Source organism: Anolis sagrei, chromosome 11, assembly GCF_037176765.1.
Source record: "Anolis sagrei isolate rAnoSag1 chromosome 11, rAnoSag1.mat, whole genome shotgun sequence".
Lineage (NCBI taxonomy): Eukaryota > Metazoa > Chordata > Lepidosauria > Squamata > Dactyloidae > Anolis > Anolis sagrei.
In genome coordinates this window covers 5,210,540-5,226,022 of record NC_090031.1, presented here as the reverse complement: position 1 = coordinate 5,226,022, position 15,483 = coordinate 5,210,540, and the positions used below count along the sequence as shown (strand labels likewise).

At 45.6% G+C, this 15,483-nt stretch overlaps 1 protein-coding gene across 2 annotated transcripts in view; it reads left to right on the top strand.

Annotated features, from left to right (window-relative positions):
- RXRA (retinoid X receptor alpha) overlaps positions 1 to 15,483 on the top strand; it is a 161,831-nt gene that overhangs the window by 120,341 nt on the left and 26,007 nt on the right. The window contains exons 3-5 of one of the 2 annotated variants that reach the window (XM_060757471.2): positions 1,726 to 1,876; positions 3,411 to 3,590; positions 12,792 to 12,848. In XM_060757471.2, coding sequence (XP_060613454.1) covers positions 1,726 to 1,876; positions 3,411 to 3,590; positions 12,792 to 12,848 — 388 coding nt within the window. The remainder of the gene's footprint in view (positions 1 to 1,725; positions 1,877 to 3,410; positions 3,591 to 12,791; positions 12,849 to 15,483) is intronic. The other variant, XM_060757472.2, reaches the window with a different exon arrangement.

Here is a 15,483-nt window from a genome sequence, read left to right as displayed (position 1 = left end):
ACTACAACTCCTCTAAATATCTCCATAGACCTCCAGTATGTTTTGTTGGTTATGGATAGTTCTGTGTGCCAAGTTAGTTCCAGGCTCATCATTGGTTGAGTTCAGAGTGCTCTTAGATTGCAGGTGAACTATACATCCCAGGACCTACAACTCCTATAAATCATGGTGAATTCTCCCTAAACCTCTGTAGTATGTTGAATTGTGGATCAATTCCTCTGTTTGCTGTGTGCCATAGAAAAGAATAGGAAAGGGTCCAGGGAGAGGTAGTGGGCTGAGTGATGGAAATTCCATGCCAATGAAGAGAGTAAGGAACACTGGGATGTCTGTGATGGAGGAAAAATTGCTGATTAATTCCTCTGTTTGCTGTGTGCCATAGAAAAGAATAGGAAAGGGTTAAGGGAGAGGCAGTGGGCGGAGTGATGGAAATTCCATGCCAATGAAGAGAGTAAGGAACACTGGGATGTCTGTGATGGAGGAAAAATTGCTGATTAATTCCTCTGTTTGCTGTGTGCCATAGAAAAGAATAGGAAAGGGTTAAGGGAGAGGCAGTGGGCGGAGTGATGGAAATTCCATGCCAATGAAGAGAGTAAGGAACACTGGGATGTCTGTGATGGAGGAAAAATTGCTGATTAATTCCTCTGTTTGCTGTGTGCCATAGAAAAGAATAGGAAAGGGTTAAGGGAGAGGCAGTGGGCGGAGTGATGGAAATTCCATGCCAATGAAGAGAGTAAGGAACACTGGGATGTCTGTGATGGAGGAAAAATTGCTGATTAATTCCTCTGTTTGCTGTGTGCCATAGAAAAGAATAGGAAAGGGTTAAGGGAGAGGCAGTGGGCGGAGTGATGGAAATTCCATGCCAATGGAAAGAGTAAAGAACACTGGGATGTCTGTGATGGAGGAAAAAATACTGATTAATTCCTCTGATTGCTGTGTGCCATAGAAAAGAATAGGAAAGAGTTAAGGGAGAGGAAGTGGGCAGAGTGATGGAAATTTCATACCAATGAAGAGAGTAAGGAACACTGGGATGTCTGTGATGGAGGAAAAAATGCTGATTAATTCCTCTGTTTGCTGGTTATGGGTAGTTCTGAGTGCCAAGTTAGTTCCAGGTCCATTGTTGGTGGAGTTCAGAGTGCCCTTAGATTGCAGGTGAACTATACATCCCAGTACCTACAACTCCTATAAATCATGACCTCTCTAGTATGTTCAGTTGCTGCTCAATTCCTCTATTTGCTGTATGCCATAGAAAAGAATAGGAAAGGGTTGAGGGAGAGGTGGTGTCATGCAAATTCCACACCAGTGGAGAGAGTAAGAAATACTGGGATGTCTGTGGTGGAGGAAACACATCAAATCTAGGATGGAATTATCACTGTATGAAAGCCTTCACTTGGGTGGTGGGCAGTTGGTGTTTGTGGAGGACATTGGCAGGGCTCTTGGACATGTTTATGGTGCTCACTCTAACCTGCAATGTCATTGGAAGGAAGGCCATTGGTATCTCCTGAGTAGTGGAAGCTATAGCTGTTTGTGGAGGCAGGAGCTTGTCTGTGTAAGTGGACACCTCACCACATACACACATACATATTTTCACTTTTTTATGTGTATATGATTATTTATATCTCACAAGAAGACTCAAAAGCAACAATACCAACATCCTACCATTTTATGTTATGTCATGTCATTGAATGTTCCGGATTGTGATTTTTTTCCCTCCCCCTCTTGACCTTGCAGCTCAATTCTCCCATGAATCCAGTGAGCAGCACAGAAGACATTAAGCCTCCCTTGGGCATCAATGGCGTCCTTAAAGTGCCAGTTCATCCGTCGTCGGCCATGGCCTCCTTCACCAAGCACATATGTGCCATCTGTGGTGACCGATCTTCAGGTAATGCCCTCCATGGAAGGGTTAAATATGGTGGTTCCCAATTGTTGGTCTTCCAGGTGTTGTGGGCTTTAGGTTCCAAGAGCCGAACCAGGTTGCCCAATGGTCGGAAGTTCTGGGAAATGTCATCCAAACACCAGGAGGGCCAATATTTGGGATCCTTCTTTTGCACAAGGAGTTCATTATGAGTTGATGGACTTGCAATCAGTAGAATTGGCCTTCAGCAGTTCTGGGAGATGTCATCCAAAACACTCAGGGGACCAACATTTGGGATCCTTCCTTTGGATGAGGAGTTCATTATGAGTTGATGGACTTGCGATCAGTAGAATTGTCCTACAGCAGTTCTGGGAGATGTCATCCAGAATACCCAGAGAGTCAATATTTGGGATCCTTCCTTTGGATGAGGAGTTCATTATGAGTTGATGGACTTGCAATCAGTAGGGTTGTCCTTCAGCAGTTCTGGGAGATGTCGTCCAGAATACCCAGAGGATCAGTATTTGGGATTATTTCTTTGGATGGGGAGTTCCTTATGAGTTGATGGATTGGGATCAGTAGGGTTGGCCTTCAGCAGTTCTGGGAGATGTCATCCAGAATACCCAGAGGATCAGTATTTGGGATTATTTCTTTGGATGGGGAGTTCCTTATGAGTTGATGGATTGGGATCAGTAGGGTTGGCCTTCAGCAGTTCTGGGAGATGTCATCCAGAATACCCAGAGGGTCAATATTCGGGATCCTTCCTTTGAATGAGGAGTTCATTATGAATTGATGGACTTGTGATCAGTAGGCTTGGCCTTCAGCAGTTCTGGGAGATGTCATCCAAAACCCTCAGGGGACCAACATTTGGGATCCTTCCTTTGGATGAGGAGTTCATTATAAGTTGATGGACTAGCGATCTCCCAGAACTGGCCTTCAGCAGTTCTAGGAGATGTCATCCAAAGCACCCAGAGGACCAATATTTGGGACCCTTCCTTTGGATGAGGAGTTCATTATGAGTTGATGGATTTGCGATCTTTAGGGTTGGCCTTCAGCACTGCTGGGAGATGTCATCCGAAATACCCAGAGGACCAACATTTGGGATCCTTCCTTTGGATGAGGAGTTCATTATGAGTTGATGGACTAGCGATCTCCCAGAACTGGTCTTCAGCAGTTCTAGGAGATGTCATCCAAAGCACCCAGAGGACCAATATTTGGGACCCTTCCTTTGGATGAGGAGGTCATTATGAGTTGATGGATTTGCGATCTTTAGGGTTGGCCTTCAGCAGTGCTGGGAGATGTCATCCAAAATACCCAGAGGACCAACATTTGGGATCCTTCCTTTGGATGAGGAGTTCATTATGAGTTGATGGACTTAGGATCAGTAGGGTTGGCCTTCAGCAGTTCTGGGAGATTTCATCCAAAACACACATAGGACCAACATTTGGGATCCTTCCTTTGGATGAGGAGTTCCTTATGAGATGATGGACTGGTAGGATTGACCTTCAGCAGCTTGCCGTGCATCAACACAGACCTAATGATGGACCTTTCTCTCTGTCCGCAGGTAAACATTACGGCGTATACAGCTGCGAAGGCTGCAAGGGCTTCTTCAAGCGGACGGTGAGGAAGGACTTGACCTACACCTGCCGCGACAACAAGGACTGCTTAATTGACAAGCGCCAGCGGAACCGATGCCAGTATTGCCGGTACCAGAAGTGTCTTGCGATGGGCATGAAAAGGGAAGGTAAGGCACAAAGGCGGTAGGCGACCTTGTTAGGGGCAGATCTTCACACCAATATGGTCAAAAGTCTGGATTGAACATTACATAATGTTGCCAGTCCCTACTAGAGTAGACTTGTTGAATCAATGGGATTTATTACTCTGATCAGACGCCCGATCAAGGCTCAGAACTCATAACGTACCATCTGATGGTTGATTGAGTGACTCTACTTTGCTTAGAAGTAACCAGTGAGATTCAAGTCCAGGTAAGTTGGCATATGGGCATCACAGTTTAGAGTACCGTTGATAATTAAATGTTATCATTAGAGCAGCGGTTCTCAACCTGAGGGTTGCGACCCCCAGAGGGGTCGTTTGGCAATTCTCGAGGGGTCGCAGACCTGCCGCCTTAGACCCCACCTCCTCGTGCAGGCCCATGTGTCATCTTCAGGGTGCTAAAAAACCCCGAGAGGCCTAGTGTGTGGGGGAAGAGGGCTGGTGGAGAGAGCGCATGCCCAGGGGCCGGTGCAGGAAGCGTGCTCTCCTCTCCTGCGTGCTTGCCAATTCTGGGAGAGTGATGTGCTCCGACGTTGACCTGCGCATGGGGAAGAAGGCTGGTGCAGGGTACACGCTTCCTACATTGGCCCTGGGCGCGTGCTCCTTAAACTGGCTGGGTTTGGTCCATGTATGTTATTTGTGGGGGTCTCAGAGGTCTGTGGAAGTCAGAGCTGAGTCAGTTGAAGGTACTGCAGATCCCTTCATCTGTTGTCCATACTCCCCCAAACATTTTTTTTGTTATTAATCACTATGCTTTAATTATGTTCAATTTGCAACAATGAAAAAACGAGGGGTATTTTTAAAGTAAGGTCCGTTTTGTCGTAGACACTAGTAGTTCGCGCGCATACCGCAACGAGCGCGTGCATCGTGTAGCGTCATGCCTTGGGAACAACTGTGCTCAGTTTCCGATCTGTAGCTAACCTGTACGGTTCTGTTCTGTGCTTTAAAAATGTTTAAGACTATCAACTCATGCGCCGCATGTGAGGTTCGCTCAGTGATATGGTTTTTGTCAGCAAGGAACCTGCCTGCTGCAGAAATTCGACAGATTTGTGAAGTGTACGGTGATACTGTTATGAGTCTAAGCAAGGTGCGTAAGTGGGTACGACAATTCAAAGATGGCCGTGACAACGTCCTGCTCTGGTCACCCTTCTTTGATTACAGACAATTTGATTTGATTGCACACTCAAATCTTTGGTTTTGTGGTCCTGTGTTAGGAGTTTCGGGACCCAACAGGAGCACAGTTTCCTAAACTTTAGGTGTTCGGAAACAATGTTGTAAAGCACTGATCTCGACACGTCAGGAAATTCGTTTGAGAGACCTGTTATTGTGAAGCGCCTGTTCTCACAAATCCTCGCTTCAACTGAAGCCACCAAATCGTCTGTAATCAAAGAAGGGCGACCGGAGCAGTCCTCATCATGGACGTTGTCACGGCCATCTTTGAATTGTCGTACCCACTTACGCACTTTGCTTTCACTCATAACGGTATCACCGTACACTTCACAAATCTGTCGATGAATTTCTACAGCAGGCAGGTTTCTTGCTGACAAAAACCGTATCACTGAGTGAACCTCACATGCGGAGAATGAGTTGATAGTCTTAAACATTTTTAAAGCACAGAACAGAACCGTAGAGGTGAGCTGCAGAGCGGAAACTGAGCACAGTTGTTCCCGAGGCATGCTGGTACACGACGCACGCACTCATTGCGGTATGCGCGCGAACTACTCGTGTTTACAACAAAACGGACCTTACTTAAAAAATATCCCTCGTATATCCTGCATATCAGGTATTTACACTATGATTCATAATAGCAGTTGTGAAGTAGCAACGAAAATATGGTTGGGGGTCACCACAACATGAGGAACTGGATTTAGGGGTCACGGCATTAGAAAGGTTGAGAACCACTGCATTAGAGGAAGTTTTCATTTCCTGGTGAGTTTATAATAATAATAATAATACTTTGTTTATATTCCACTCTACTTCCCCGAGGAGACTCAGAACAGATTACAACATACGCAGTTAGGCAACCATTCAATACCTTTAGTACAGTGGAATAACAATTACATACAAACACACAGAACAAGACAAGTGGAGTTCTGTTTTGGTGTCTCCCGCGTCTTTACTAAATGGACCTTCCCACTGTAGATTCGCCTTGATGCTTTGAGGTGGTTTTAGCTTCAAAAGACCAACCTTCTCGGGATGCTTTCTTTGCCGCAGCCCAGAGAATCCCTTCCCTCGGATGCCGAGGGAGCCCCGGGAAGAGCGAGCCAAGCGCTAAGCAAATCTGACATGCTTGATTTACGGGGGGTTATTCAAGGACTTGCACGTGTGCCGTGGCTGGAAATGTCAAACTCGGCACTTCTCCTGGGAAGAGCGGAGGAGGAGGAGGAGGCTCCAAAGGAGACCAGTTTGGAAGGAAGCGGGAAGGGGCCCACCCTGGACGAGGAGGGTACGGTCCCGGTGGACATTGGAGTCCGAACAGCCAGAGAGGCCTCCTCCTTAGGCCAGGATTGGAAGGCTTCCCTTTACAAAGATCTGCCAAAGATTGGGAGAAATTAGAATAATAATAATAATAATAATAATAATAATAATAATAATAATATAGACCCTTGGGAAGAGCTTGATATTTGGAGACGAATCCCAGACACTTGGACCAAATATGTGTGTGTGCTCCAATGTTATGTACATGTAATAAAAATACAATATAATAATAACAGTAATAATAAAATATAATAGTAATATTAATGCAATATAATTATTCTAATAATAGTAATAATTATAATATCCTAGGCCCTTGGGAAGAGCCCAATATTCAGAGATGAATCGAGGACACTTGGACCTACAATATAATACGAAAGCTGACTGGCATTGTTTCTAGCACCCACTTTTTGCTTGATATTCAGGCAGTGCTTCTTGTAGGTCAGGGGACTGTCCAGATCTTAGAAAACTATGTCTAGATTTAAGTCGTTGACGTGCTGGCTGATACCCAAACAGGGGATGAGCTGGAGATGTCTCTGCCTTGGTCCTTTCACTATTGGCTGCTACTTCCCGGTGGATGTCAGGTGGTGCGATACCGGCTAAGCAGTGTAATTTCTCCAGTGGTGTAGGGCACAGACACCCTGTGATAATGCAGCATGTCTCATTAAGAGCCACATCCACTGTTTTAGGGTGGTGAGATGAGTTCCACACTGGGCATGCATACTCAGCAGCAGAGTAGCACAGCGCAAGGGCAGATGTCTTCACTGTGTCTGGTTGTGATCCCCAGGATGTGCCAGTCAGCTTTCGTATGATATTGTTTCTAGCGCCCACTTTTTGCTTAATATTCAGGCAGTGCTTCTTGTAGGTTGGAGCACGGTCAAGAGTGACTCCCAGGTATTTAGGTGCGTTGCAATGCTCCAGTGGGATTCCTTCCCAGGTGATCCTCAGAGCTCGGGATGCTTGTCTGTTCTTAAGGTGAAAGGCACATGTCTGTGTTTTAGATGGATTAGGGATCAGCTGGTTTTCCCTGTAATAGGCAGTGAGAGCACCTAGAGCTTTGGAAAGCTTCTGTTCTACCATCTCAAAGCTCCCTGCTTGAGCGGTGATGGCACGATCATCAGCATAGATGAAGCTCTCTGTCCCTTCTGGCAGTGGCTGGCCATTTGTGTAGATGTTGAACATGGATGGAGCAAGCACGCTCCCCTGAGGCAGGCCGTTCTTCTGTTTCCGCCATCTGCTTCTCTGGCCCTGGAACTCAACAAAAAAGCTCCTGTTTTGTAGCAGGTTTCCTATGAGGCAGGTGAGGTGGTAGTCCTTTGTGATATTATACATTTTTCTCAGGAGGAGGCGGTGGTTCACAGTCTCATAGGCTGCTGACAGGTCTATGAAGACAGCTCCTGTGATCTGCTTCCTTTCAAGACCGTCTTCTCTGTGCTGAGTCAGGTTCAACACTTGCGATGTGCAGCTTTTGCCTTTCCTGTAGCCAACTTGCTGTGGGATCAGACATGAGTCTTCGTAGATGGCTGATTCTCTCACCCCAGAAGCGACTTGCAGCATGCAAGCAAGCAAAACAACCAACACTGACAAAGAAACAGCAAGAAATACTGTTTACCCACAAGCTGAAAGGAATTAGATATATTAGAAACCAACACTTTCTCATTACTTTATTTTCCAGATCAACAGACTGGGCCACAGCAATGCGTGGCAGGGGACAGCTAGTAATACAATATAATAGACCGGAGTAACTTCCTTCAGGATTCCTCGGGCACTTTTTGCTCTGGCTGCCGTGATTCCGATATTCTGCCCTGACGCTTTATCCTGGGATGACTTTTGCTAGCTTTGCAGTCTTGGAAGGAGGCTGGGAAGGGCGGGCTCTGCCGGCAAACGTTCATTCTTAATCTTTCTGCCATTGCGGTAGTTCAAAGGCCTTCAGCAAATGAGTCACATGCAGAGGGAACCCCCTCGCTGCCCACGGCAGGCATGAAACTGCTCTCCTAGCCAACTAGCCTGGCATAGATAGAATAGAGGAGTCATAGCAGGGAGGAACTCAGAAGGCATAAATTGAGCCCAGATCATTGGTACCAAAATCCTGGCTTTGGGAAGAACCTTTCCCATTCATCATTCATCTGAATGCAGTTGGTGAATCCCGACTGTGGTAGAGACATTGGTCCACTGGTCTCAATCCAGCATATTTATCCATAAGCTTGGACTGTCAACCTTCCGATTGGTGAGTTTCTTGCTCACTTAGGCAATCCCTCGTTGACCGAGTAAGTTCGGTGTCCTAGCGGTGAGTCCGTAGGTGACTGTGAAGCCCTATTCTTGACCTGCATGTTCTTCTGCAGTGAGGGCATTGGTTTGCAGGTGGAAGGTGGTCCCAGTCAGGGTTGGCTTGATGCACCTTCCTCTTGGCACGCTTCTCTCTTTCGCCCTCCATTTGTATCTCTTCAAATTCTACAGCATTGGCTGCTTATTATTTCCAGGTGTCAGATTGTTTTCCAAACCCAAATCTTGAGAGCTCAGAGAGAGAGAGAGTGAACCATCATTGCTAGACCCAGCAGGAATATTCTCATGAGAAACTTCCCTTTGCACTGAGGCCTCTCTGTCATGTGGGTTCGTACACAGAAATGCGGTCACGCAGGTCGGTGGGTCCCAAACCATTCAGGGCTTTGTAGGTAAGCACCTGCACCTTAAATTGGGACTGGAAAATGAATGGCAGCCAGTGGAGCTCCTTGAACAGGAGGGTTGACCACTCCCTGCAAGAAGCACCAGTTAGTAACCTGGCTGCCGCCCGTTGAACCAATTGAAATTTCCAGGCCATTTTCAAGGGCAGCCCCACGTAGAGTGCATTACAGTAGTCCAATCTGGAGGTGACTAAGGCATGGACTACCCTGGCCAGATCCGCCTTCGTGAGGTACGGTTGCAGCTGGCGCACGAGTCTTAATTGTTCAAAGGTCCTCCCGGCCACCACCGACGCCTGAGCTTCAAGCGTAAGTGATGAGTCCAGGAGAACACCCAGACTGCGGACCTGTCACTTCAGAGGGAATGCAACCCCGTCCAACACAGGTTGCCACTCTATACCCCAATCTGGTTTACGATTGACCAGGAGGACCTCTGTCTTGTCGGGATTAATCTTCAGCTTGTTCCTCCTCATCCAGACAGCCACAGTGGCCAGGCACTTGTCCAGTGCCCAAGGGGCTTCCTTGGAATTAGGTGGAAAAGAGTAGTAGAGGTGGGCATCATCTGCATAGAGATGGCATCCAACTCCAAAACTCTGGATTACCTCTCCCAGCGGTTTCATGTAGATGTTGAAAAGCATGGGGACAGAATGGAACCTTGCGGGACCCCACAGGTCAAAGGCCAGGGGTCTGAGCAGGCGTCTCCCAGCTTCACCATCTGGGAAAAATGTATAATATCACAAAGGACGACCACCTCACCCACCTCATAGGAAACCTGCTACAAAACAGGAGCTTTTTTGTTGAGTTCCAGGGCCAGAGAAGCAGATGGCGGAAACAGAAGAACGGCCTGCCTCAGGGGAGCGTGCTTGCTCCATCCATGTTCAACATTTACACAAATGATCAGCCACTGCCAGAAGGGACAGGGAGCTTCATCTATGCTGACGATCATGCCATTACTGCTCAAACAGGGAGCTTTGAGATGGTTGAACAGACTTTGTGCTGAAAGGGAGTGGGAACATCCATCCATTTTCATTACAAGGACTAATAACTAGCTGTTGATAAGATCATTTGTGTTTGTAAGTACTCTCGGCCAAAGGATAGTAGGCACTATCCGTTCTTCTCTGTAACATGCTAAAAATAAATATAGTCTGAGATTCTTAAGAGGCTGGATGCCCGCCTTCACACACGCTCTTCTAAACAGCTCTGTCCTTGCATGGCTTCATAAACATCTAGTGTTTGTATCTTCTTCTGGGACTTGGGTAGCATCATCTCTTGAAGTGGTCCTTCAAACCTCCTAATGCCACATCTGGTTGGAGATCCACTCTTGTCTGTTTCCTTCCTTCTCATTAAGGCAGGACTTAACGAGCGCCGTTGAGTGTTCTGGGAAGACTAATAACTGGGGAGGAAATGTCAACCATCTGTTGATGTAAACAACATTCTGTTTTCTTCGTTAGCTTGGCAAACAAGCACTTGTTTGCTATGAGTAGGGTCTTTATGGCAAGTCTTGGGGATGTTTTCTTCAGACCGTAAGATGTTTTGGACTGATGGTAGCCACCCCAAAAGAAACCCCAGAAATTGCGAAAAGCCCATTTCTGGATTTTAAGAACTCCCCTTGACTTATGCACAGCCCATAACTACCCTAGACTTATACATGAGGTCAACTTATACGCGAGTATATATATATAATAATGATAGGAAATGTGTCCATTAGCTCTCATTATTATAAATTAGTTTGGGAACCCAACAATGCCCGGGTTATTTGAAAACGTCAATTTATTAATGGTACAAAATGCATAAGGTTGTGGGTGGACTACAACTCCCATCATGACAGGTTATCCCCCTGAAGCTCCATCAGTTGTTGAAGTTTGATGGACAAGGATGCATTGTTGGTGGGGTTCAGTGTGGTCTCTGGCTGTAGGGTGAACTACAACTCCCACTATGGTGACTCTGTCCCCTCAAACCCCTCCAGTAGGTGGAGTTAGTCATGGGGGTTCTGTATGCCAAGTTCAATCCTGGTCCATCATCAGTGGAGGTCACAATTTCTCTGTTTGTGGGTGAACAATAACTCCCAGAAAGGAAAGTCAGTTCCCCTCAAACTCCTCAAATTTCAGGATATCGGTCTTTATGACAAGTTTGGTCCAGATCCATCAGTGTTTGGGTTTACAGTGCTCTCTGGATGTAGGTGAACTACAACTCTCTCAAATCAAAGTGAATATTTTCCAAAGACTTCCAGTATTTATTTATTTTTTTGCTAGTCATGAGGGCTCTATGTGCCAAGTTTGTTCCAATTCCATCTCTGGTGGAGTCCAGTGTACTCATTGATTGCAGGTGAACTATAAATCCCGCTACTTACAACTCCAAAATGTCCAAGCCAATTCCCCTCAAAAGCCACCAGTATTCAAATTTGGGGACATTCAGTATGCATATCAAGTTGGTCCAGATCCATCATTGTTTGGGTTCATAGTGCGCTCTGGATATAGGTGAACTACAACTCCTTATCAATCCCTCCAAAGAGCTCCAGTATTTTTTGTTGGTCATGGGGGTTCTGTGTGCCAAGTCATTTCCAGGTCCATCATTGTGGAGTTCAGAGTGCTCTTAGATGGCAGGTGAACTATACATCCCAGGACCTACAATCCCTATAAATCATGGTGCAGTCTCTCAAAATCTCTGTAATATGTTCAGTTGCTGATCAATTCCTCAGTTTGCTGTGTGCCATAGAAAAGAATAGGAAAGGGTTAAGGGAGAGGCAGTGGGTGGAGTGATGGAAATTCCATGCCAGTGGAGAGAGTAAGGAACATTGGGGTGTCTGTGATAGAGGAAAAATTGCTGATTAATTCCTCTGTTTGCTGTGTGCCATAGAAAAGAATAAGAAAGAGTTAAGGGAGAGGTCATGGGCAGAGTGATGGAAATTCCATGCCAATGGAGAGAGTAAGGAACACTGGGATGTCTGTGATGGAGGAAAATTGCTGATTAATTTATCTGTTTGCTGCATGCCATAGAAAAGAACAGAAAAGAGTTAAGGGAGAGGCAGTGGGTGGAGTGATGGAAATTCAATGCCAGTGGAGAGAGTAAGGAACACTGGGGTGTCTGTGATAGAGGAAAAATTGCTGATTAATTCCTCTGTTTGCTGTGTGCCATAGAAAAGAATAGGAAAGGGTTAAGGGAGAGGCAGTGGGTGGAGTGATGGAAATTCCATGCCAGTGGAGAGAGTAAGGAACACTGGGATGTCTGCGATGGAGGAAAAATTGCTGATCAATTCCTATCTGTTTGCTGTGTGCCATAGAAAAGAATAGGAGAGGGTTAAGGGAGAGGCAGTGGGTGGAGTCATGCAAATTCCACACCAATGGAGAGAGTCAGAAACACTGGGATGTCTGTGGTAGAGGAAACACATAAAAGCTAGGATGAAATTGTCCCCGGATGAAAGCATTCCTTGTGTGGTGGGCAGTGTGGTGTTGGTGGAGGGCACTGTCAATGCTCTTGGACATGTTTACGGTGCTCGCTATAGCAATGTCATTGGAGGAAGGGCCTTTGGTGTCTCCTGAGTAGTGGGAGCTGTAGCTATTTGTGAGCCTGTCCGTGTACGTGGACACCTTAGCCACATACATACATATTTTCACTTTTATTATGTGTACAGATAAGTTGTGGGTTGGTATATTGCAGAAGGAGGAAAGTATGATCTGAAAAGCCATCGGTGGCTCTCCATAGCTGTTTATGTGGCTTCCAGCCCACTATATTTAGATTCACCAAGTGTTGTGATGCCTATTGTTTTCAGGATGGCTCATGTGTCCACACAATTTTGATCCACACAATGTGATTTTTCAGACGTATCTGTCACTTACCCTTATACTCCCTCAGCATAGCGTCATTGTTCCTTTTATGCAGTGCCCTGTATGTTGACGGCACTCTCACAATTAGTAATTATCATAATAAGTTTACTACTGCTATTACTACTGAACCGCAGCCTCAGCCGCTGCGATTTTACTACAGCAATGTTTCATTTCCAAATTTTTACTCTATTACAGGGATGGAGCACCATCCATCCCGGCCCACAAGACTCCCTGGAAGGCAGGAAGAACAAGGTATTCCCCTTTCAAATATTACTGGACCAGCTGTTAAGCAGCAAAAACTTGTTTATATATCTATATATATCTATATATCCAAAAGTGGATCCTCTATTTTGACCACACTTGGGCTGGAAGCTACTATAGAGGACTAGAAGTGGGGGAAATTAATTTTCTTGGTGTGTAGGTACATGATATTGTAGATATCCAATCTGTGGAAATGCAAGTTGTAGACTCTTACCCTCCTTGTAGCACCATCTATGTGCATGGCTTTTCTAGCATAGCCTTCAAGAGCTCAAGTTCATCTCCGTCCCACCACAAGTTGTCCATAGTGGACCTTACGGAGGATTAAACTACTTTGTACAGTTCATGATTCTACATAAGGATTGTGTAAAGTACTATACACCTGGGAGTCTGCTTTCTCTGTGTCTTTCTTTTCTGGTGTAGCCTTCAAGAGCTCAGGTTCATCTCCGTCCCACCATGAGTTGTCCATAGTGGACCTTACGGAGGATTAGGCTACTTTGTACAGGTCACGATCCTACATAAGGATCATGTAAAGTTCTATACATCCGGGAGTCTGCTTTCTCTGTGTCTTGTTTTGGTGGTGTAGCCTTCAAGAGCTCAGGTTCATCTCCATCCCACCATGAGTTGTCCATACTGAACCTTATGGAGGATTAGGCTACTTTGTACAGGTCACAATCCTATATAAGGATCGTATCAAGTTCTATACATCTGGGAGTCTGATTCTCTGTGTCTTTCTTTTCTGGTGTAGCCTTCAAGTGCTCAGGTTCATCTCCGTCCCACCATGAGTTGTCCATACTGGACCTTACGGAGGATTAGGCTATTTTGTACAGGTCATGATTCTACATAAGGATCGTGTAAAGTTCTATACATTTGGGAGTCTGCTTTCTCTGTGTCTTGCTTTGGTGGTGTAGCCTTCAAGAGCTCAGGTTCATCTCCATCCCACTATGAATTGTCCACACTGGACCTTATGGAGGATTAGGCTACTTTGTACAGGTCACGATCCTACATAACGATCATGTAAAGTACTATACATCTGGGAGTCTGCTTTCTCTGTGTCTTGCTTTGGTGGTATAGCCTTCAAGAGCTCAGGTTCATCTCCATCCCACCATGAGGTGTCCATACTGGACCTTATGGAGGATTAGGCTACTTTGTACAGGTCACGATTCTACGTAAGGATCGTATAAAGTTCTATACATCTGGGAGTCTGATTCTCTGTATCTTTATTTTCTGGTGTAGCCTTCAAGATCTCAGGTTCATAGAGGACCTTATGGGGGAATGTGCTACTTTGTACTGGTCAAGATTGTTCATAAAGATTGTGGAAAGTTCTATGCATCTGGGAGTCTGCTTTCTTGGTGTCTTGCTTTGCTGGTGTAGCCACCAGTTGTCCATAGTGGACCTTATGGAGGATTAGGCTACTTTGTACAGGTCACAATCCTACATAAGGATCATGTAAAGTTCTGTATATCTGGGAGTCTTGCTTTGTTGGCATAGCCTTGAAGATCTCAGGTTCATCTCCATCCCACCATGAGTTGTCTGTAGTGGACCTTACAGAGGATTATGCTACTTTCTACAGGTCACAATCCTACATGAGGATCATGTAAAGTTCTATACCTCTGGGAGTTTACTTTCTCTGTGTATTTCTTTGCTGACGTAGCCTTCAAGGGCTCAGGTTCATCTCCGTCGTACCATGAGTTACCCTTAGTGGACATAATGGAGGATTAGGCTACTTTGTACAGATCATGATCCTACGTATGGATTGTGTAAAGTTCTATACATCTGGGAGTCTACCGTCTCTGTGTCTTACTTTCTTGGTGTAGCCTTCAAGAGCTCAGGTTCATCTCCGTCCCACCATGAGTGGTACGTAGTGGACCTTACGGAGGATTAGGCTACTTTGTAACGGTCACGATCCTACATAAAGATCATGTAAAGTTCTATATATCTGGGACTCTTGCTTTGCTGACGTAGCCTTCAAGAACTCAGGTTCATCTCTGTGCCACCATGAATTGTCTGGAAGATTAGGCTACTTTGTGGAAAGTTCTATACATCTGGGAGACTGCTTTCTCTGTGTCTTGCTTTGCTGGCATAGCCTTCAAGAGCTCAGGTTCATCTCCGTCCCACCATGAGTTGTCCATAGTGGACCTTACGTTGGATTAGGCTAATTGTAAAGGTCACAATTCTACATGAGAATCATGTAAAGTTCTATACATCTGGGAGTTTGCTGTCTCCGTGTCTTCACTTCTTTTGAAGGACTCTTGGGAGGCGGAATACTGGTTGGGGGGCATCTAAAAGTATATTTCTACGTCTCTATGGACAGATTGCATGTCCTCTTGAAAGTCCTGGAGGATAATGTTGTAATTCCTTGTCCAGCTATATAGAGCTGGTTGCTTCTCAAATGCTGCTCATCTTCATAGCTGTGTTGGGGGAGAAAAGAAAAAGGCGAGTCTTGGGTGGGTAGAAGTCATTATGTAAAGGAGGTAGCAAATTCCCCCTTCTACAAGCTTAAAGACACATGAACTTTGCACTGACATATGTCACCAACAGGATCCAAATATGCATATACAGATATAAATACACACACATTCAACTACACCAGTGGTTCTCAACCTGGGGTCCCCAGATGTTTTTGGCC